General features: G+C 50.3%; 3 protein-coding genes across 8 annotated transcripts in view; 1 reads left to right on the top strand and 2 right to left on the bottom strand.

The window, feature by feature from the left end:
* The first annotated feature begins 413 nt into the window (after positions 1-413).
* On the top strand, positions 414-14,616 carry MED9 (mediator complex subunit 9). The gene is made up of 2 exons (XM_019656628.1): positions 414-689; positions 11,663-14,616. The coding sequence occupies exons 1-2, from the start codon at positions 484-486 to the stop codon at positions 11,877-11,879; spliced, it is 423 nt and encodes a 140-aa protein (XP_019512173.1). The 5' UTR covers positions 414-483; the 3' UTR covers positions 11,880-14,616.
* Positions 14,617-15,056: 440 nt separating this feature from the next.
* RASD1 (ras related dexamethasone induced 1) lies at positions 15,057-19,363 on the bottom strand. Of its 2 annotated transcripts, none has more exons than XM_019656715.1 (2): positions 16,582-19,352; positions 15,057-16,299 (listed from the first exon to the last, which is right to left on the bottom strand). In XM_019656715.1, the coding sequence occupies exons 1-2, from the start codon at positions 16,865-16,867 to the stop codon at positions 15,746-15,748; spliced, it is 840 nt and encodes a 279-aa protein (XP_019512260.1). In that variant the 5' UTR covers positions 16,868-19,352; the 3' UTR covers positions 15,057-15,745. The 2 variants fall into 2 exon arrangements, with proteins under 2 accessions (XP_019512260.1, XP_019512261.1); XM_019656716.1 differs by having other exon boundaries at positions 16,048-16,225; positions 16,582-19,363.
* A 2,632-nt stretch (positions 19,364-21,995) lies between these two features.
* The window catches only part of PEMT (phosphatidylethanolamine N-methyltransferase), an 88,944-nt gene continuing 88,471 nt past the window's right edge, over positions 21,996-22,468 (bottom strand). For all 5 annotated transcript variants that reach the window (XM_019656721.1, XM_019656719.1, XM_019656720.1 and 2 more), the window contains one exon: positions 21,996-22,250. In XM_019656721.1, coding sequence (XP_019512266.1) covers positions 22,193-22,250 — 58 coding nt within the window. In that variant the 3' untranslated portion in view covers positions 21,996-22,192. The remainder of the gene's footprint in view (positions 22,251-22,468) is intronic.

A 22,468-nucleotide genomic window follows, 5' to 3' on the forward strand; every position in this document is an offset into this window, starting at 1 on the left:
TCCTGCGTGGTGTAGGCTGTAGGTCCTTCACCTCTGGATTCTCAACGCCCGTAGGGCCCAGTGCTTTAACATAACAGGTGTTCCGGTAAGTGTAGTCTACTCTGCTCACAGTTCAGGTTGTTTCTCTGAGGGTTGGGCCATGCCGAGCCTTATTTATCTCAAGCCTTCCTTCCAATAGTTGCTTTTGGACCCTCTTCGTTAAGTGACTAGGAATAAGATGTGATTTCTGAAATAAATTTCTTATTTCTGCTAATAATTTGGCTATCTTCACAACTAAACCCAGGCCACCCTAGACCTGCCAATCGCCCGTTGCCTAGTAACAGCCGCCCCGCCCCCGTGCCTTCGCCGGGCTCCGCGCCCAATTGCGCACGCTCACAGGTTCCTCCCCGCGCTGGCGTGCGGAAGTGACGTTGAGGTTCCGCGACGCCTTCCGCCGGCCGTGCGCTCCGGTCCCGGGGACTGGCCTACGGAATCCCGAGCGCCATGGCCTCTGCTGGGGTGGCCTCCGGGCGACAGGTTGAGGATGCGTTACCGCCGCCGGCCGAGCCGCCGCTGCCCGAGACGAAGCCGCCGCTGCCGGTCGCCGCGCCGCAGCCGCAGCAGTCGGCGGCGCCGAGGCCTCAGTCACCCGCGGGCGTGAAAGAGGAGAACTACTCCTTTTTACCTTTGGTTCACAACATCATCAAATGGTAAGGGCCCAGGAGAGGACCAGCCACGACATGCCCTTCCTCTTCCCGACACATGTTTCAGAGCTGCAAAGGCCTAGGCGCTCTTGGTTACACCCCCATTTTATAGATGGGGAAACTGAGACCCAGAGGGGGCGGAGGACTTTCCCAAGACCCCACTGAGTCGTTCCATGAGTTCTGCAGATGCTTGGAGCCCTATAGTTGCCAGACGTAGTGATGGATGGCCAGGCGATATTCTGAAAAATGAAGCCAGCTTAGAGACTAAATGCAGAGGCTTTGCAGTCAGACTGTTCAAGTTTGCGTCCTAGTGATCTGGAGCTAGTTAAGCTTCTCTGAGCCTCAGGTGTTTTACCTGTAATAAAGGGGGTAATACTCATTTTAGTTTCCTTTTTTCAACAGGTCCAACAGATAGGGGTCATCTTCCCTGTGTGGCCCACTGCCTGATGCTATGGGATGTACACAATAAAAGGGCCAACTTTTCAACCCTACATTGCTTACCACTTAGAAGGGGGAAAAGAAACAAACGAGAATAACTCATAATTCAAAAAGATTGGTGGGGTGATAATGGGAAACATTAAAGAAAACAAAGTTACAGAAGTTGCCCACCAGAATTGATCCCTGTAGTACTTTGTTCTAACATATCAAATGGGTGATTGTCCTCCTTTTGTCCAGTCTTCAGGTTAGCCTGAGCTTTCACACTGACCCAGTGAAGGAAACTAAAAACCACAAGAAAGTCTCCTTGATCCCCATATTTGCCTAACTTACTTTTACTGTTACGTTATTTATATCCACACGATACTAAGTGTAAACCGTTTGGCTTATAACTTATTCAACCATTAAAAACCAAAACAAAGTAAATTACAGTTACAATTATAATAATGTTCAAGTGAACATTCACGCACTCTTAGATGTTTTGCTGAACCAGAATTGCTACACACAACATAAAAGTACTGGCTGGTAGTGACCCAGCCTCTTGAGTTCAGCCAGACTAGATTTACTTGATGTGGAATGATGACCTGGTGCTTCCTCTGCTTTTCAAACAACTGCAGATTCCTTGTTCTCACATTAGGCCCTGGCTTCATTTCGCTTTGCTTGATGACCACACTGTTTATAGGGTAAGGCAGACTTTGTTCTCGTTAGCCTGTGATCATCAAGTAGCACTTCTCTGCAGCAGTAAGAGCACAAACAGCATCAATGCAGACCCTGCAACCCCAGGGCAGTGCTGGATTACAAATGTATGTTTTAAGGAAAACACGGAAAGATAAAAACACAAAATGTACACATTCTCAGAGACAATGCTTGCCCTTGGGAGTATGTTCTTGAGCCCTAGTAGAACAGGCTGGCCTGGCTGAGCTGGCCTTATAGATGGGGCAGTCAAGTACACTAGCGAGAACGTGGGCTTTAAGGTCAGCCTTGGATTAAAATCTCATTCTGTTGCTTGCTTGCCTTGTAATCTTGGTGAAAACCTTTCTGGGCCTTAATTTTCTTTTCTCTAATATGTGAATAATAATAATGGACTTCAAACAATGAGTTCAAACTCTAGCTTTATACTGTACTGACTGAGTGACCTTGGTCAAACAACTTAGCTTCTCTGAGTCCGTCTTTCTCTTGTAAAATGGGACTAATAATACTTAAATTGTAAGATTGTTGTGAGGTGCACTCAAGAGCAGTCTCTGGTGAAAGATGGTGGGTTGATTACGTGTTTGTCTTTGTTTCCTCTAAAAGGACAGCGAAGAGTTGTTTTGTTTTAAGCACAAAACCAAAAGAACAGGAGAGAAGCTAATTGCCACCCCAAGAAGCAGCCTGAAGCAACTTCTTTTGACCATGGCCTCCCCCCAAATCCCAGGAATTGGCAGTGCCAGAGACCTCTGGATGTAGGAGTGAAGGGGGACTAAGAACAGGAGGGTTACTTAAGAGGGAGATCCCCATAGTTCTGTCCCCCGACTCAAAGCAGACAGGTGACTACCCTTCTTCCATCTTGGAAGTCAATTAAAGGGTTGCTCTTTCCCAAGATTTCTTGTTAGGAAAGAATAAGCCAGAGAGTATCAGGTCTGGAGGGACACCAGGCACATTGCCAGAGTTTGAGGGAGGGAACCATACAGAAAACTGGGTTTTAGAGAAAGTTCACACACTGAATACTGAGACCCCACCTTTGCCTTTCCCCACCAGCTTCTAGAGTGGCAGCCAGAGACAATAGGGGTACCTTCTCAAGTGGCTGAGCAGCCCAAGAGAAATGTCATTGGGGGCTGGCTCCCCAAGAAAGAACCAAGTCAGTTTATATGACTGGGTAGCCAAGGTCACTAAGCATGTGAAGAAAACCCTTAGGACAAAACAGAAGAGCAGAAAAAGCCACTTGGAGGAAACGGTATGCACAGAGAAAAGAGAAACTGTAACCATGAAAACAGGATCCAGTTTTAAAATACTCCTAGGTATATATTTGAGTTTACAGGTGAATGAAACAGACTGTGGTAAGGGCAGTGATGGGAGAGGAGACCTTGTGAAGCCTGGAGGAATCAGAAGGCACGTTAAGGGTGATGCCAGTGATGAGTCTTAAATTACGAAAGAGAGAAGGGAAGGAGGGAGGGGGCTATAGGAAGAGCACGGGCAAGGATGGGGCACCAAGAAATAGCATCACCTCCTGGGGGGTCCACTCGGTTGGGACTGGAACACAAATCCAGGGTAGGAAGGGAGAGCTGGAGAGGCAGGAAAAGCCAGGATACGAGGACAGTGAGTCCCGCTTTGGGAATGAGATTTTGTCCTGTGAGGGGTGGGGAGCCAGTGAGGTTTTCGAACCAGGGAGTCTTAGATTCGTCCTCAAAGTGGATGTGGCATCTCAGCTTACAGGCTGGGAAGCCAGTTAGGAGGGATACCATCCTGGCAGGCCTGCCCAGGGAACGCGGGCTGGGACGAGCTCAGTTGGTCACCCCGGCCCTTGATCCCTTCCTCTGTAGCTTGCCTGTGGCCCTTTTATTATCTGTTTACTCCTTGCCCAGGGGATGAATAGGGAGCTAAAAGCTGGAGTTTAGCCTTTCTTGTTCTTGTAAGAATTCAGAGTACTACATCATTAGGGTTTTAAGATCATCCTGTACTTTGCTTTTTTCACATAATCATCTGTTCTGGACACCTTTCCATACTCACAGGGAGGTCTTTGTCTATAAGATGGCTGCACCATAAGTTATGTGACTACTCTTCTGCTTATGGACTTGAGGTGTTCTCTAATTTTTGCTTTTACTGGCAGTGCTGGGGTAAGCACCCTTGTATTTAAGTAAGTGTACAATGAAGTAACTCCTTAAGCAGTGGGAGTGCTGGAGCGGATGGTACATGCATTTTTAATTTTGATAGGTATTGCTAAATTTAAAGTGCTGCATCTTTTTAGCTCTTTGTCCAAAACACAGTCCTGTAGACTGGACTGCTTTGGTTAACCTACAATGGCCCATAAACCTGTGACCCAAAAAGCATTTAAAAAAATTAAAGTTGGGCCGGCCGAGTGGCGCGTTTGTTAAGAACTGGCTTGGGATGCCTGAGGGCCCCGGTTCAGATCCCACATATGAGGGCCAGTGACACTGCCCTCTACAGCTAAGATGCTGAACAACAGCTCGACCTGGAGCCGGGCTGTCGCCAGCGACAGCGTAGGCTGCAGTCCCCTGCTGCAGTGGGTTGCCATGGGCTACCGTGTGTCTCCGGCAGCCAGCGTGAGCCGCAGTGAGCGGTCGTGCAGAGGCCGGCGACTGATCTGCCTCGCCCAGGAAGAGCGCAATGATTATGCCAGCTTGGGCCAGTGAAACAACATCCCCCACAACTAGACTGAAGAACAAAAGGACAAAAAAGCAACTTGTCTGTTCCCCTTCCCCCGATTCCCCAGCGCTGTTCCCCTCCCCCAATTCCCCAATAAAATCTTTTAAAAAAATTAAAGTTGTAGATATATTCAGAGAGCACCCATCGATATAAAATGGCAAGTGAGTCTCTCCCTCCACTTCTGCCAACCCCCTCCCTTGTCTCAGAACTGCATAATACTCTATTTTATGAATACGCCATTTATTTAAACAGTTCCTTGCTCAAGGACCCTCATTGTTTTCGACATTTTGCTGTTGCAGTCAGTGCTGCAGCAAACCTCTTTGTAGGTGCTGATGTGTAAACTCTTGAGAGTCTCTGAAACGTAAATTTCTAGCAATGGGGTATGTGAATTTAAAATTTTTATCACTATTAGCAAATTCAGAAAGAATGTACCAAGTTATGCTTCACCAGTGGTGCATCTGTATCTCTCCCACACCCTTCCATCACCATTCACTTTTTAATTTTGGTTAATCTGATAGGTCAGAAGTGATACATTGTAATCTGATCTGTGTCTTTTATTATATCAGGTAAAGCATCTTTTCGTATGCAACTATATGTCATTTGTATTTTTTCCCCATAAATGCCCATTTTTCTGTTATGCCATTCCTCTTTTTATGAGCTCTTTGTACAGTTAGGAAAGTATGCCTTTGTCTGATAAGTGTTTTGTAAATACTTTCTCTGAGTTGCTTTTCTTTTGACTTTGTTCCTGGGTTTTCTTTGTTTTCTTTTTTCTTTTTCCTTTCAGAAGGGTATCATTTTATGTAGGCAGATTTGTTAAGATTTTCCTTTATGGCTTCTGAGTTTTGGTCCTAGTTATTAGAAAGGCCTTCCTACTCTAATAATATGATAGATATTGATCCCTTTTTTCTAGAACTTTGAAGGTTTTATTTTTTTACTTTTCTTTGATGCTTCTGGAATTTATTTTCATGGAAAGAATAAGGGAGAGGCCCAGCTTCTTCCCCAGATAATCATCTTCCCCCTGCTGTTATTGAATATTTATGATTTTCCCTGCTTGAGCTGCTGCCCATCATACACTGAATTCTCATATGTTTTCTGATCTGCTTCTGGACATTCTATTTTCCAGTACCAAACTGTTTTAATTCTCAGATCTTCATGGTAAATTTGTCTTTCAAGGCTGGTCTTCTCTTTGTTGTCTTTCTTGTTGGTATTTAGCCGTAGTATCTTTACCTTTCCCAGCCCGTTTCCTAGTATCCTGTCCTGAGATGCATGAAGCTTTTGGTTAGTGGAACATTTAGGCTTTAATCTGCAGCTTTACTTTCAAGCCTGTTGATACCACTCGTGGTCCAGATCGTCTAACCTCATTTTCAATCTTATAATCACTTTTTTTTTTTTAAGATTTTATTGGGGAATTCGGGGAGGGAACAGTGTTCGGGAATCGGGGAAGGGGAACAGACAAGTTGCTGTCCTTTTGTTCTTCAGTCTAGTTGTGGAGGACGTCGCTTCACTGGCCCATGTTGGTATTGTGATCATTGTGCTCTTCCTGGGTGAGGCAGTTGCTCACCGGCCATTGGACAGCCGCTCACAGAGGCTCACGGGAGCTCACACTGGCTGCTGGCCACTCATGCTGGCTACCAGCCACTCACGGTAGCTTTCGGCAGCCCACTGCAGCCTATGCCACCGCCAGCGACTCTCGGCAGCCCAGCTCCAGGTTGAGCTGTTGTTCACCGTCTTAGCTGTAGAGGGCGCAGCATCACTGGCCCTCATGTGGGATCTGAACTGGGCCCTGCTGCTCAGAGCTGGCGCTCCCAAGCCAACACTCAACCAGCGCGCCACTCAGCTGGCCCTTAGAATCACTTCCTAATTGTTCTCTTTGCCTTTATCGCTAATACATCCTGTGCATATTAACAGGTTAATTTTTCTCTGCTCAAAAATCTCTAGGGCTCCAAGTTCTTTCCAAATTGTTTTTGCCAACTTTTAGCCCTTCATTCAGAGGTCTCTGCAGCCGGTCTTCGAGTCCCCTGCCTGAGCTGTGCAACAAAGCCCAGAGTGAGCCATTCAGATGTGAGTGCCTTTTGGGGGATGGAGTCAACTAGACCTATGCATGCTCCATCCCCCCTGCAGGAGTGTCTTCCTGCCCTGTCTTTGCCCATGGCAGTGCCGCCTGTTTTTCAGGGACTTGCTCAGAGGCCACCTCCTCCACCTGGGGAGCTGGTCCCTGCAGTGCTCTGGGCCAAGGTGCACCCTATCTGGCGGTAGAGAGAAGCTTCCCAGCCCATAGCATTTCAGCTTCCCTAGTGTCTTCCCCATAGTTAAACGGACAGCTAAAACTACACATTTGTGTTATTTTCAAAGAATGAGGAAAATGAAAAGAAAAATCTCATTTTTATGCCTATGAGAAATTGTATAGATCCCACCTATTTGACACCTTTACTGGTATGTATACAAGCCACATTATAGAAGTGGATATATAATAAAGGAGGGATGAAATGGGGCCTGTTGGACCAGGGCAAGTTATCATTTCTGTTTACTTCAAACTCACCAAATCTAATCGGTGCCTGGAGCTCAGTGTCCCAGCCTAGGAATTCTTAATTGCAATTGTCGCTGCTTTGCCTGATGGTTTTGGCTTACCTAGTAAAAGTATTCTGTCAACATGGGTACTTACTTATTTCTTTAATTACATTTTTAGTTGTTTAATATTTTTTCCATTGCTGCGTAGGCAGAGGGGCGTCATCGTCTTTGACACCACGGAGGTAGTTCAAGTGATGAGCACCCGACTTTGCCGTTTAACCTTTAAGCTGGGGTGTGTTACTGCAAACAAATCCGTTTGTTGTTGAGGCAGGTCAGCAAGACCTCAGCGCCCTGGCAAGACTCCTGCATGGGAACGGGGGGGGGGGGGGGGGGGGGGGGGGGGTGCTGCTGACCTGCTGCTTGCCATATGAGCCTCTGCTGTAACCTGACCAGCCCTCCATGCCAGCTGAGGCCTATCCTTGAGTCATGCAGGAGCTGCCCCCACGTGAGCACAGAAGCAACCCCGCTGCTTCATGGGGCTTGTCTGCACTCTTGGTTCACTTTCTTCTCCTTCAGCCAAGGCCCAGTGAGAAGGGTGAGCACCCAGATGGGGAACATTGGTAGATGGGAAGAATTATTTACAAGCCTCTTCTCTCCTCTGCCACTTCATCTCTGTTCATTCAGCATAACCTGCCAAACCCCTGCTGGAACACAGGCCCCACGGAGGTGGGCTCATGGCTCTGCAGTTACTCAGCTCCATAGCACACAGGGTCTGGGGGAGAGTGGGGGGATGTTGAGCCGGGAAAGGTTGGAGGCTCCTTGTGGGTTGGCCTGGGGAGCCCCCTTCTGTGAACTTGCCTGGCAGTATTGTCTGGAATTGGGGGAACCATCTGCAGTTTTTGAGCTTAGACTTGAGTTTTGTTAAGGTTGGTGGGGCAGAGGGGATTAGGAGGAGGGGGAGACCTGGGTCTACTGGAAATTGGTGAGAGTGGGAGGAGGAGGCAAGGGCGGGGTTGGCAGGACTGGGCATGTGGGAGCGCAGCTTTCTAGCCCACCATAGCCGTGGGCGTGGGGCGCCCTCCATCTGAGGTGGGGCGTGCCGCGGAGGCAGTGAGTTTGCTTGGGACATGTGCAGGTGTCCAAGGAGAAAATACTTGGAAAGTGTTGAAACAAGGAAGCTGAACTTCAGGAAGGAGGGCTGGTCTGGGGTGGTGTGGGAGGGGCTGGCTGTCAGGATCCGAAGAGGTGGGAGTGGACAAACACATCCTGGGCTATTTTGTAGAGCAGCATTTTTTTCAAACTTCTTTTAACAGTAGAACATATTGTTATTCCTCCCTAAAATGTATGTTTTTCACGTGTAATTCAGCAGATAAAAGCAAGGGTATGAGTGAGGTTCAAAGCCCCTCTCCCAAAGGCCCTTTATAAGGGTGCTGTCAGAACTGGAGCAGGGAAACACAGCTGGCCGCTAGGTAATAGCCGGTGTTGTCAAGGGTGTGAGGGACAGGTGGCCACTATCCAGGGAGTGTACAGTCTTAGTGGAAGGCATTTGGTAATCTGTCCACAATTTTAATATACATAACCTTTGACCCACTTCTGAGACTTATCTTACCAAAATATTTTCACAAGTACATATAGATACATGAGTACAGGTAAAATGTTCATTGCCACTCTGAGAAATTGCAAACATCCAAATACCCATCAACAGCCAAATAATTTGTGTTAACATGGAAAGACATCCAAGATGCGTTATTCAGGGAAAAAAGCAAGAATCAGAACCATGTGTGTAGTATGATCATGTTTTTGTCAAAACAAATAAAATTATGTGTATATTTGCATGTTGCTGTATATTTTGAAGCAATCTGAAACAACATATACCACTTGAGAGGTTATCTCTGGGACATGGCATTAAAGGGACTTTCTTTTTCTAAGCCTTGGGTGTCTGTCATTTTAATTTTTTTCCTCAAGCACCTATTACTATTGTAATAATAACAACAACAACAACACTATTTTAGGAAGATGCCAGCCACTGAAGTTAGTGTGGAAGAAGGAGAGGGTGAGCAGGACTGGTCCCAGGATGGGTCAGCTAGGACAGCGGGGCATGAGGCTGAGGGGGGTGGAAGTTTGGAGGAGGAAGAAATGGGACTGAGTCAGATGCCACCAAGAGGTCACAAGAAGTGACGCTCAGGTTTGGGAGGAGGCTGGCTTCTGTGATCTGGTGAGTTCTTTGTGCATCTAAGTTACCAGTGGACATACTTTTACTCAGTTGTTGCCAGTGTGCATTTTCAAGTCCCAAAGCACCTAGATATACTAAAAACTAAACCTGTGCCATACTTATTAGCACCTATACTAAGCATCCTTCCTAGACTCACCCACCTAAACCTATGAGGTTTGCCCCTAAGTCTGGTGACACAAATACTAAATGTCTGTGTCCACCGCTGGAATGACGCTAAGCATCACCCAGGAGGTGCACAAAAGGCTGTCAGGACGTGGCCTGTCAATCAAGCCATAGCAGTCATATTTTTGTCTTCCTTTAAAAATGACTGTAGGTAGGACCAAAGTGCCCTAACCTGTCCCTTGTTTGTATGATTTTCATGCTTCATGACCTGGCCTAGTCCCTTTTTTTTCTTTCTAAAGTTGGATGGTGACTAACATTGGACACAAAGGCAGGCCCATTTAGAGCTTTCTGCTTGTATTCACTCAGCATTTGGGCCTCTTTTCTTTTGGCTTGAGTATTTCACAGTCATCTGGCCCAGCGGGTTCCCAGTTGGCTGGAGCCAGTTCTAAATAGAGTGTTTTCCTCATCCCAGGGGTTCCACAATTAGGGCCGCTGAGAAGCTTGCAGGGGGGCCTTGCTGGGGGCTGCGTGGCCTCCTTTCAGCTCGGCTCCCCTCCACGGCTCCCCTCCACTCCAGGCGGGCTCTTCATATGGCTCCTTTATTATCTGAAGACTGCCCCCTTAACTGTAAATTATGGTAAAGAATGGGCAACCCTTGAGATTTGGGGGTTTTCAGAAAGGAGCATCTTCAATATGGCCTACATTTTACTTTCAGAATTAAAAATTCTTTTGGGCCAGTTTATGTTTGCTTCCAGAACTGGATTATCATAACTTCCAAGTTTTTGTTTTATGTATTTTTGTTTGTTTATTTTTACTGTGTCCCTTCAGACTGGTGATGTATGAATCAGTCTTCTTAAAACTATATTTTAATTTCAAACTCCCTTGGGGCTTGAATCCATAACAGTGTGTTAACATACATGCCATCCAAGTATAACGATTGCAGAAGTCCAGATGGTTTCTGTCCAGAGTTGTGGATCTGAGCCAATACCTAAAAGAATGAAAAGATGTTCCCTATTTGCTTCCTTCTAGAAAGTAGGAAAACCAGTGACTCCTCCGCAGAAACTGAAATAAGGTACACCATTAATTGTGAGCATATCTAAATTAAGGGCATCAAATGACAACAGGTCATGTTTGGCCATTCATTCCACAGAATAAATGAGTGATTCTCCGTATCTAGCCTGTGAGGTAGAGCTCCTGATAGTGAGCAGGCCCTGGTGGCCATCTCATTTACCTCGTATGAGCTGTAACCGACGGGTCGCCGCCACCGCGAGAGATGGGTATTCAGTCTGGAGAAGCAGAGAAATGATGAATAATATGAATTAGCACCATCTGGGTTGAAATTTCTGTTAGGGATGAACATTTATTGAAAGAAAACTAAATGATCATTGACAGCTTTCCCCTCTTACACCTCAATGGATGACTTTTAGAACCGCCCACTGAATTGGCTTTTAGTTTTTTGTTTGCTGCTTGTTTTCAAAAGCTCAGCCACTTACCAACTTTTCAAAAATGTATAGGAGCAACTGGCAGTCTGTTTCTTTGATCTTAGGTGAAGGTTTTTGTTTTTGTTGTTTTCAATTTAGCAGTGAGGAGGGAGCATGGATCTCTGGGCAGCTAATAATAGCTGTGAGATGAAGGCAGTGATCCTGCCTTTAAAATAGGCTTGACCTGAAGGCAAAGAGTTTACGTCACTGGTAGGCAAGAGCTCATACCTGCTGAAAAATGTCTGGTAGTTTGTAACCAATTTAAATTTTATGAATATCTGTGGGAAATTAGTCTTATTGGGAACAGACTGAAGCATTACAATGTCAACTAAAATTAGTTCTTGTTAGATGATAGTCTGATTTGGCCTGGAAATGGCTCAAATTAGAAGAAATGTCTTTCAGCAAGTTTTGCTTGCCATTTGTCACCTGACATTGATAATGGTTTGTTCATTCATTCAACAGACATTTGTGAACTTATTTGCCAAGCATTCATTCTTTCAACAAATGTTGCTTGAGTGCCCACAGTGCCCAGGACACAGCAGACAGGGTCCCTGCCTCTGAGCTAATAGACTTTAAGCATCTCATTTGAGAGCATGCTATGAGAGGGGCTGCGTGGGCACTACTAGGCACTGGGGCACTTTTACTGAGCTGCTGTCACATGCCTGCCCTAAGGCTGCATGAAAAAGAACCGGTCCTTGTTCTCTGGGGACCACAGCCTAGTAAGGGACAGTCAGGAAACAAGGCATTTTAAAAGATAATATAGGAAGACAGCATGTTTTGTGCTGCACAGGGGGAGGAAGCCAGGCGGTGTTTCTGTCTGAGTGTGAATGCTAATGACTGCCCTCTGCCCCCTGCAGCATGGACAAGGACAGCCCAGACACCCACCAAGACCTGAATGCCCTCAAATCCAAGTTCCAGGAGATGCGAAAGGTCATCAGCACTATGCCCGGCATCCACCTGAGCCCCGAGCAGCAGCAGCAACAGCTGCACAGCCTCCGCGAGCAAGTCAGGACCAAGAATGAACTTCTGCAGAAGTACAAGAGCCTCTGCATGTTCGAGATCCCCAAGGAGTAGATGCAGCCCGTGGCTTCCAGGAAGGCCTGAGAAAGAAGGGGAAGAGCAGCCGGCCTTACTGCCCCCCTCCGCCCCCCTGGAGAGGGCTTCTTTTGGACCCTAGCTCTGAACTTTGTAGCCCAATAGGGTGGGGCTATTGTACTGTTTCCTTAGCTGAACTTGGCATTAACTGTGGGAGGAGCCAGTCCTGGAGCTTGGATTTGTGGGGGCTTCCTTGCATATATCCATATGTCTAGATGCATAATAACTGCAGTGTCCACTGGTGGAAGGAGGAATGTTTCTGGAGTCTGCAGAGGGGTTGGAGGACTCTAGCTCTGCCTCTGAGGAGGAGGCCACCTGCTGGGCGCCTGGGCTCCTCTGGCCATCTAAGGAGCACAGTAGGAAAGGAGGCATCTCTTGTGCCTCCTGCCTTCCCTCCCCTCCCGCCCCCTGAATGTGAGATGTATACCAGGTACATATTGTTCTGTCATAGCAGTATCATGAAACATTTGCGTAGAATTCACTGGACAGATTAAGTCTATACTCCTATGGCGTGGGTTTAAAATGGCAAAGGAAGGCTGTGAGATATTGAGCGTTGTTCTGAAAGCCTTTTCTCCTGAAACAGTTTGCTTGCTTTTGTGTTTGAGACCCTGACTGTAACAGCCCGGATCCCTGCCAGACGGCCCCTGTGCCCCTGTGCCCAGGTTCTCTGCCACCTACATGTTCTCGTTACTTTCAGCTCTGGCTCCCTTTGTCTCCTGTCACCTTCAGGCAGCTCATTTAGCCACTTAATGCCTGAGAAGGGCCGAACCACTTCAGACCCCACAGTGCTTCTTCCCACAGGGCTGGAGGATACATTGTTTCTACACAGGTGCAGACCTGGCCTCTTCCAGCATTTCAGATTCCCGCTGTCCTGGTTTAAAAAACTGTTCCCCGCTCTGGCCTTCTCATAGAGTCAACCATGAACATTACCGCACTGTAAATAGAGGTTCATGGCGCACTTTCTGTTCAGAGAAGGGCAGCTCTAGGTGACAGTTCTGCTCGGACTAGGCCAGGTGGGGCCTTATCGGTCTGATTCGGTTCTGAAGGGTGGGACGAGGGTAGACCCAGAAGTCAGGCAGTCAGGTTCTGATTCATAAAACGTTTACAAACACCCCTCATTTTCTACAGGTGGGACATTTTATTTGTGTGCTCTTCCTTTCCCCCTTAAGGTTAAGGTGAGACCAGTAAGCAAGCAAATATTGTTTAGACCTAGACATGAGCACATCACCTGTGCTGACCAATTCAGGGACTTAACAGGTGCCCGCTGACTGACCTTGTTGGCAGGTTTTGGTTGAAGATGTTTTTAGCAGGGGTTCCATTCGTGTCAACCTGCAGCCACCTGTCAGAAGATGGCAGGTTTATTGGGAACTCAGGGACGTATGAAGGGAGATATCAGATTTCAGTGGCTTTGGACAGAAGAGCAGGCTCTGAAATTAAGTGGGTAATCACCTATTAGACTCCTTCTGCCTTGGGAGTGTTATTTAACTGAATCAGTTATTTTCTTGACATTTTGGAGTAGTGTGTGGGCCGGTTTTAAGGCTCTGAACAAATACCATGAAACATGAAGCGCACGGAAATGCAAGACCACCAGGCAGGGCCTTTGTGTAAGACTGAAGTGGACAAGGGCTCTCAATGGGGCAGAGGGAGGTGGACCCTTTGTTGTGTTTTTCAGTGTTATGACTTGTGATGGTTTTTAAGAGTATAATTAAGAGAACCTATGCTGTGCTCTCGGGACATCTTGGTTTTTGTGCTGAGAAACTCATAGTAGGATGTCTCTTTTGGGTATTGGGTAGTTGGGAGGAAAATGTTCGCTTTGCTTAGAACAGACAGAACAAATTGTGAGCGCCTCCACTCTGCAACCCCGGTACAGAGGTAAACCAATGTGAAAGCAGAGTAACCCCTCTCGGCAGCAGCTCAGTTGGCCTAGTGGGTTATCCTGCCCAGCCGTGATTGGCCCCGAGGGCTGTCCCTCATCACAAAAGTGGCTTTAGTCCTGGTGGGGAGCAGCTGTCACCAGAGCAAGGGACAAGACTGAGTGCCCTTCACGGGGCTGAGAACCTCCTTGAAGCCACCAATTCTTTGGATTACTGGGTGGCAGGCACTTGTGCTAAGTACTTTTTAAACATCACACTTAACCCTCAGCAACCCCATGGAGGGTGTTCTGTTTCCTGAGTAAAGAATTTGAGGCTTGGCAGGTGTCACGAGTGGCAGTGAGCTGAGTCCTGAGTTGGGAGTAGGTGCCTTCACCTGCTGAGAAAAGGAGAGCAAGCAGAGAAGGGTGCCAGACCCCCAACCAGGACAGCAGATGCTTCCTGGAGCTGGAGGGGCACCAGAGGCTGGGTGATTTAACTGTTTGCAGACAGCCCTGCCAGAGACTCTGAAGAGGAGCCAGGCGCCAGGGTTCGGCCCCAACCCGCCACCAGCTCACTCTCAATGCTCCCTCCCCAGTGACACCTAACACCCTCTGAGAGTTTCAGGTTTGATGACCTTTTGTCACCCTGGGCCAGCACAGTATAGGACAGAATGACTGGGGCACAGTCCCAGAGGCCTTTTGTGGCTGGGCGAAGGGAAAACTAGGCAGGTACCATGTTTTGCTGAGTATAATACACACCCGTGTATAATACCCACGTTTTTGGCTCAGACTTTCAGGGAAAAAAATTGTTAATTTTTTAATTCCAATTTTTATGTTTATATTTAGGTACTTGTTTTTTGTATTATGAAGGAGTTTTAGCATTTATTATTACACTTTTAACTCATAAGTATACATAAAATAATAAAAACATTTATATAGATATGGAATTAGTACTGCACATGCGTAATGTGCATCCTTATTTTTCCCTCACAAATTTGGGCAAAAAAGTGCACATTATACACGGCAAAATATGGTAAATGGCTAGAAAGATGTGTCTCTAGGGAGAACCCTGAAATCCTTTATTTTCGTTCTGGCTTTCTAAGGATCTGTTCCCCAAATAGAAGGGCTTTAGCCTAGTCTCTGGAGCTTTTTGGGGGCGTTTCTCCCAAGGGCTGGAGCTATTTTCAGAATGCCAGCATTACTTTTCAGTTTGTGTGAAGGTAAGTCTAATTCCACTGAAATAGAAACCCCATCCCCTCCCTACTCACCTTTCCCCCTCCAGCCATTTCTAAAAGAAAGCATGGTTTTCCATTTTAAATTATTTTATTTTATATTAAAAAACCAATAACAATAACTTTAGAGACTGTCACACACACTATAAAACCTGGATAAGATTTTGTTCATGACATCAGAACTGTTAAAGTGCAAGTTTTACGTTTTGTTTTTCCTTTGTGCAATTTCACACACACACATATGTAAACAAGTCACGTGGTTATGATTTGTCCCACGCCCTCTTAGTTTTAGGAGGGCAGAGGCTTTCGCCAGCTCTCGTGGCAACTCAGAAGTATAGACAAGATAATGCCCTGTTTGTCTTAAGCCTCCAGTGGGCAGGATGGGTTTCCCAGAGCCTAACAGTGGCTAATCGACTTCCATACCACCCCTCTTCTTAGGTCTTCATGAGAAACAAGACAAGTCCACCTCTGCTGGGCCTGTACCCCCACCACCATCCCAAGTCATAGGGGAGGTGGGCCCCAGTGGGCAATTAGAGGGGGTCTGTCCCAGTAAACGCCAGTTCTCTTTCCTTCCAGAGCAGTTGACTGTCCCTTCTCGGTTCGTTTTCACCTCCCCAGTTGGTAAGGCCCTGGTGGCGGGGAGGGAAGACACCAGTCCATGCGCTTAAGTGACATGGGGTGCACAGGTCTGGCCGGGACATCAGCTTTGACTTAAACAAAAGGTCCTCCTCAGGTTCTGTCGTAAGGGGTTGAGGGGGCCCCTAGCTGATGACGCAGCGCTCCTTGTCCTTGGCCTGGCTGCCGCCGCTGGCCTTCTCACGGATGTACATGAGGTCGCTGTGCACGCTGGGCCTGCGCGCGAAGGGCGCCACGATGCCGAAGGCGTCTCCAGGGTCGCTGCCGCCACTGCCGGCTCGTAGCATCTTCTTGTTCCGCAGCATCTTCTTGTGCAGCACGTCGCAGTACTGCACCGACACCTTGCGGTGCAGGTCCGGGCTCATTTCGCTCGGCAGCTTGGCCATGGTGAAGAGCGCCTGGAACATCTGGTCCAGGCTGCTGTTCCTTTTGGCCGAGATCTCGAAGTAGGCGCAGCGCTGGGGGTCGTCGCCCACCAGCTGCTGGATCTCGCGATGCTCCACCTCGCGGTAGAAGTCCCGGTCACCCTTATTGCCGCAGATGACCAGGGGCACGTCCACGTTCTCCTTGGTTTTGTTCTTGAGGCAAGACTTGGTGTCGAGGATCTGTTGCTTAAGCCTCTGCACCTCCTCGAAAGAGTCGCGGTTGTCCAGGCTGAACACCAGGATGAAAACGTCTCCTAGGGTGACAGAGCAAACGAGGAAAAGGTGAAGGAGGCTGCCATGGGGAAAACTTAAGTTTGACTTTGGGGTCGCCTGGGCGCCAGTCGCCGCAGTACCAGCAGCGGTGCGCAGGGTGCACTGAGTTCACGCGCAAACTTGGCGTGCGCGGCGGCGGAACCCGCGGACCGCGCCTCCATGCCGCGCCCTCCCCCGCTCCCTGGACGAGGAGTCTCCAACCCTCCCGGTGGTGCAGTTCCTTCCCCCGCCTGCTGCCCGGCCCGGCCCAGCCCCCAGCTCACCAGTGAGGATGGAGAGGCGCCTCATGGCGGGGAATGGGTGGTTGCCGGACGTGTCGAGGATGTCGAGCTGGTAAACCTCGCCGCGGATAGAGTAGAACTTGCGGTGGAAGTCCTCGATAGTGGGCGTGTAGGCGTCCTCGAAGCGGCCCGTAAGGAATCGCGACACAATGGCCGATTTGCCCACCTTAGATGAGCCGAGGATGACCATGCGGTAGCAATTCTTGGCGGGTATACTCAGCTCCGAGTCGCTCGGGCACATCTTCTTGATCATCGCGGCTAGTTTCATTGGGCGAGGGGCCGCGGGGGCAGGCACAGGGCCGAGAGAAGCGCAGACGGTGGCCGGGAGACTCTGCTCGGGCTTCGGCTGGGTTCGGGCTTGGCTCTAGCTAGATCTCAGGCTCTAGTACAAAGTCGCTTGCTCTGACTCTCGGCGTCCAGTGGATGCCTTTATATACAGCCTGTGTGGCTGCCCCGCCCCACACCCTCCCAGCCTCGGTGCGTCACGCCCCGCGGGCCCCCGCCGCTCCCTCCCCCGGACCTCCACGAACCACTGCCCGCTGGGCGCCGTAAGGAAACTCTGTCTGGGGTGCGGCTGGGGCTAAGGGCGCGCGGACTCCGCGCTTTTCTACTGCAACGGGGTCAGCAAGGGCATTGGGGCTGTAGTCTGGGCTGTGCCTCTGACCCTCTGTGACTTTGGGCAAGGACCCCACCCGTAACACACAAGCACACGCACATACATATGCTCACTTTCTTTGGGCCTCAGTTTCCCCTGAGAATAACACCCGCGTAATAGCAGGTGCTTATAAGGTGCTAGGCACCGTGTGAGGGCTTTGGGTACCATATCTCTTTCAGTCCTGAAAACAACCCCCAGCGCCAGCCGCCTTCGCATTCCAGGTCGGTGCTTGTTTCTGACTGTTAGCACCAAGGTTGGCGGCGCACGCTCCGGCCGCCAGAGGGCGCCACTCTCAGGGCTGGAGTTGGGATGGAGCTGCAAGTTTGGGGTTTGGGGAGGTGCGGGTCGCACTCAGCAGGAGCCATCCCCCACCCGGCGCTCTACTGCAGACCTCAGCTTCTCCTTTCTTCCAACCAGAGATGCTCTGAGGCCTGGCAGGAGTTTTCAGCTAGGGGCTGACCCTATCCCTTTCCTGCTGAGACCCCAAGGACCAGAAACTTGCCGTTCTTGGTCAGGCTTAAGCCAATGTCCCCTCCTCCCTCCTTCATAGCATTTTGTGCCTTTAGAATCCCTTGTGCCAACATTCCCATTTTATACTTAGGGAGCTGGATCTCCAAACTACAGAGTGAGCCAGGGAAGGCCCTGGGCTCACAGCACAGTCTCTTGCCTTCTCTGGGCCTCAGGTTTCTGTTCTGGAAGATGGTGATTTCTGTTCAGGAAGATGGTGATTACGGTTCTGTAATTACGGATGAGGAAGTGCAAACAATTTAGAAGGCAGGACCTGGTAATAACAACTATAGTAAGTGACCCATGAGGCTGCAGGACTGGGCAGGTGGGGCAGAGGTGGGGGTGTAAGGAGCAAACGAGGGGAGCAGCAGGTTGATCAGTAACCAGGCATAGGCTGATGCTACTGAAAGGCCTATAAATAAACTGTCTGGAGCTAGTTTGCTCCAAACTGGAGCTCATGAAAAAGCCATTAACCCCGCGGTGACGGGTGAGGTTGCACTGTGTTTTGCTTTGACCCTGTCGGATTTGGGAGAAATCCAGGGAGGGAGCCACTAGCTGGTGCCACCCTCCCTCATCCACATGGGTTAGGGTGCCCTGGGCAGTGCTGGGGGGAGCCAGCTCGCATCCCTCAACTGTTTGCACAGGACCTGTGGAATCTCAGCTGCCTGGGCAGGTGCTCTCAAAGGTCATAGCATCCAGCCTTTCTATGACCAGGATTCCAGCAAAATCTCACCCCCTCTGCAGGGGGATGCCAGGAGAGGGTTTATTCAGTGTCAGGTGCTGTTCTAAGTCCTGCCTCGTGGCAACCTTCAGGGGTGGGGCTATTACTCTCGATTACAGATGGAGAAGCTGAGGCAGAAGGAAGAGACTTGCCCAGGGTCCACAGCTAGTAACTGCAGGCCTGGGGCTTGAACCCTGGGGCTCTCAACCAACTACTCCCCCCTCCTCTGCCCCCTGCTGTGGAGCATTGTGCCCCATTTCCAGGAGCACAGCTCCTCAGAGCTCCCTGCCCTCTCCACCTGTCCCCAGGCCTTGCCCTACTGTTGAGGAGGTATTTCAAAGGCATGCAGCACATGGTGAGTACCATGCGTATCTGAGAAATGTCAGTGGCTCCAGCCTGGCCCGGATTCTTGCCGTGATTTATGTAGGAGCTGTCCGAAAGGCCAGCTGGCCTGGGTGCCCCCACCCCCACTGCTCTTGCCCTCCTTGAAGCTATCCTCCTCTCCCTGTCCCATCTGAGGGGAGTTGCGCCCTCCCCAAACACACAGCTGCTGTGGATGGTGGAGGGCCTCCACTGCAGACAGGGGCCAGTTGAGGGTAAGTTGGGGCTGGTCACGGCACAGGCCTGCATCACCCCAGAGGAGAGGCCCTTGCTTTGCCTCACACACAGGCTGGGCAGCCGGGGTCAGAAACAAGGTTTCTTGTGGCTCCTTCCTGATGGTCTGTGCCAGGGGCCAGAGGAAAGGTGGCTCCCACACAGCCATTCCCTCCGTGGCCTCTAGTCCTAGGAGAGCCACTTTGAAAAGCAGAGGCCAGAGGGTGGCAGGGTCAAGGATTTGAACCCAGTTCTCCCTAGGGAGATTCAGTGATTCTCAAGGACGATTTCTGGTCCCACTGGGCATGTTACCCTGCCCCACCCCCCCCCACCCCCACATAGATGTTGGGCTATAAGACCTGATCTCACATCAGCCAGGTTCATTAAGCCCCGATGAATACCCCAATGCCTATGTGCCTGCCCACCTGCGTGTATGGCCGGGGGCCTCGCTCCCGCACGAAGCAGGCACTGGTGACACTTGTTAGCTTGGGCTGCCTCATTTCTACCTCCATTTTTTTTTAAAGGTGTCTGTCTTTATTACAAAAGTAATACATGTTCATGTTTTTAAAACATCCAAACTATTTCAGAAAGAAATGGAGTGAAAGGAACTGAAAGTAGAAAACCCGCCCCACCCCACGGGAGTAAGGCTAACTATGGGGAGGTACCCACACCTGCGCAGATGACCCCCTCACAGCCGCCCGCCACTCAGCTTTCTGGTAACTGAAGTACCCTTTCTGTTCTGGGGTGGCCTTCATGCCTACACCAGACCCTGCCCCCAGGCTGACTGAGTCCAAGTGTAAGTATTTTCAACAGGCGAGCCTCAGGGTCAGGCAAGCGGAGACAAGCTGCCATCCCACGTAACTGTCAGCCAGCCTGACCCTGGCCTGGACACTCCGGGTCCCACACTTGGTGGGGGGGACATGTGCACCCCTAGCTTCCCAATCTTCCCCTATGCCAGCCATCGCATTATTTTTATGTTGTCCAGGTTTATAATGGTTACAAATGATTTCGTTTTGTGTGTGTTTGGCAGCAAACAGCATCTATGAGGCTGGACCTGCCTGTAAATATTATTTACTTGTATTGCAGTCATTTTCCTGCTAAGAGGTGCTTGTGGAGGAGTGAGTTCCCCGTTCCCAGGGGTGTGCAGAGGCAGGATTGAAGCATTGGGTAATATCAGACTGGATACCTCTGTGGCCCCTCCAGTCCTGAGACAAAAACCAGAGTCGTCAGGAGTTTCCGGGGTGATAAGGGGGCCCAGCCAGCACTGCTTGAGCACCTTCTGTATACACAAGCAGGCATGACTATGGTGGCCATTTTACAGATGAGGAGACCGAGGCCCTGAGAGCTGTGTGCACAGGTGGAGCCTGGGTTCATCCAGTCTCCCAACTTGAATGGGGGAAAAGGCCGATCCTGTGTCCTTGGAGGGCCGGGGGCCTATGGCCAGGAGGGAGGCTGGCCTTGTCCACAGGGCTCTGTGGTCAGGCTCAACCAACAGGCCCCAAACGGTCACATGCCTGCTCGTTGTGGCGACACGAGGTCCACTAGGAGGGACTAGGAGAAATGTCGGCAGTAACTGGAAATGCCAAGTTTAGCCTGAGGAGTCGGGGAAGGACTTGGGTGCTGGGCCCAGATCCTGTGGTCCCATCTAGGAAGCCCTCCCTGATAACTGTGGGAGTCCCCATCTCTCTCCAGCTCCTCTCATCTGAGGGAGGAAGGCATAAGCTCGGGTGGGACAGACCTGGTTCTGGTTCACATGTCGTCACTCATGTGTCCCCTGGGATGAGTCACCCAGCCTCCCTGAACCCCACATCCTCTGCTACCAAACAGGAGTGACCCCAGCTTGTATGGTCCTCAAGAGACATAGCCAGTGCAGGGTGGGCCACAGAGTAGGTGCTCGCCAAGGGTCTGTGGTCCGGCCCCAGCCATCCCTTCCCCTCCCACCACAACCTCAAGCACTGCTAACAAATTTGGAGAAGTTAGCCCTTCACTCTCCCCAGTCCATGCCTCCCCTGGCCTGCCACAGGCAAGCACATTTCCATCCAGATACAGGTCCCGCAGAGGCCCAAGAGGGCTGCCACATCGTTGGGCAGAGTCAGGCAGTGGGGGGCACATTTGGACTTTCCTGATAACCCTCAGATCACCCCACAAAGGCAATCTGTCTCCAAGGCCAGCTCATCTAGGCTGGACCTGGTGGCCTGGGGTTCAGAGAACATTAGTGTCACAGTCCAGCTTTCTGTAACTGCATTAGTACCCCAGGGAAGCCCAAACCTGGCCCCCTTGGCCTGATCCATGAGGGGCCAGGTGCCTCATGGCTGACACCCCTCACCAGCTCAGCTCTTTAGAGCCTGATGCTTTGGGCACTCAAGCTTGTCCTCACCTCAGGGCCTTTGCACTTGTCATTCCCACTGCCTGGAGCACTCTTCCTCCAATTTGCTCCCTCTGGTCATTTGGGTCTCAGCTCAAATGTCACCTCCTCAGAAGGGCCTCCCCTGACCACAGCTAACATGGGCTCCCACCCCCATGAGGTACTTTCATGTCACTTTTTAAATTTTCTGCATAATATTTTTTACTCTCTGATTATTTTCCATGGATGGCAACACACAGGGGCTGGGAACCCCTTGGCATGTAGGGGTGTCAGGCTGCTGGGCAGCATGATGACCTCCACCCCAAGGCTGGACTGGATCCCCGAGGAAAGGAGCAATGATGGAGGTGCTGGGGCAGGGGGTCAGGAAGCCCCAGTGCCTGGGCAAGTCCATTCCCTGCCAAGCATGGACAGTGGTGCCACCTTGGGGCTGTGAGGCTTCACTGAGGTGGGGGTGCTGCACCGGCCGGGCCTGGAGCCCCTGAAGCAATGGCCCCACCGGGAAACTCCAGCGCACTCCTTCCCCACCTGCATGGACAGAGACCCGAAAGGGAAGCTGGAGTCAAGGGGCTTTTATTGGTGAGTCAGAGCTTGGTGGGGGCCACGTGGCAGCACGTCCGGGGCCCCCAAAGCAGCGGTTTCCAAGGCACTGGGGCGGCCTGCACTGGTTGGTGCCGAGCCACAGCCGAGCGCTGGCACCTCACAGGGCTTGGCACTCGGGCAGGCAGGCCAGGAGGCCCTCAGAGAAGCCCGGTCAGCTTCTCTTGTGGAACTGGGAGGATTTCTGTCGGTAGATTTCAGCGGTGAAGGGCCTGCAGGGGCAAGAGAAGAGACTGCAATCAACTGGTCTTGAGGGCGATGCTGCCACCCCAGGCTCTGCCTCCCCAGAGCATGGACAGAGGGACAGTGTCCAGGTGGGACCAAGAGGGCCCAGGACTTCCCTGTCACCACCTGTCGGGGCCCTCAGTCCCCACTGTACTATCCACTCTGAGCTTCCTGTCTGCTGCTCTGGCGGTGACCTAGCATGGCC

The sequence above is a fragment of the Hipposideros armiger genome, unplaced genomic scaffold (genome assembly GCF_001890085.2).
Source record: "Hipposideros armiger isolate ML-2016 unplaced genomic scaffold, ASM189008v1 scaffold_264, whole genome shotgun sequence".
In the NCBI taxonomy this organism is placed as follows: domain Eukaryota; kingdom Metazoa; phylum Chordata; class Mammalia; order Chiroptera; family Hipposideridae; genus Hipposideros; species Hipposideros armiger.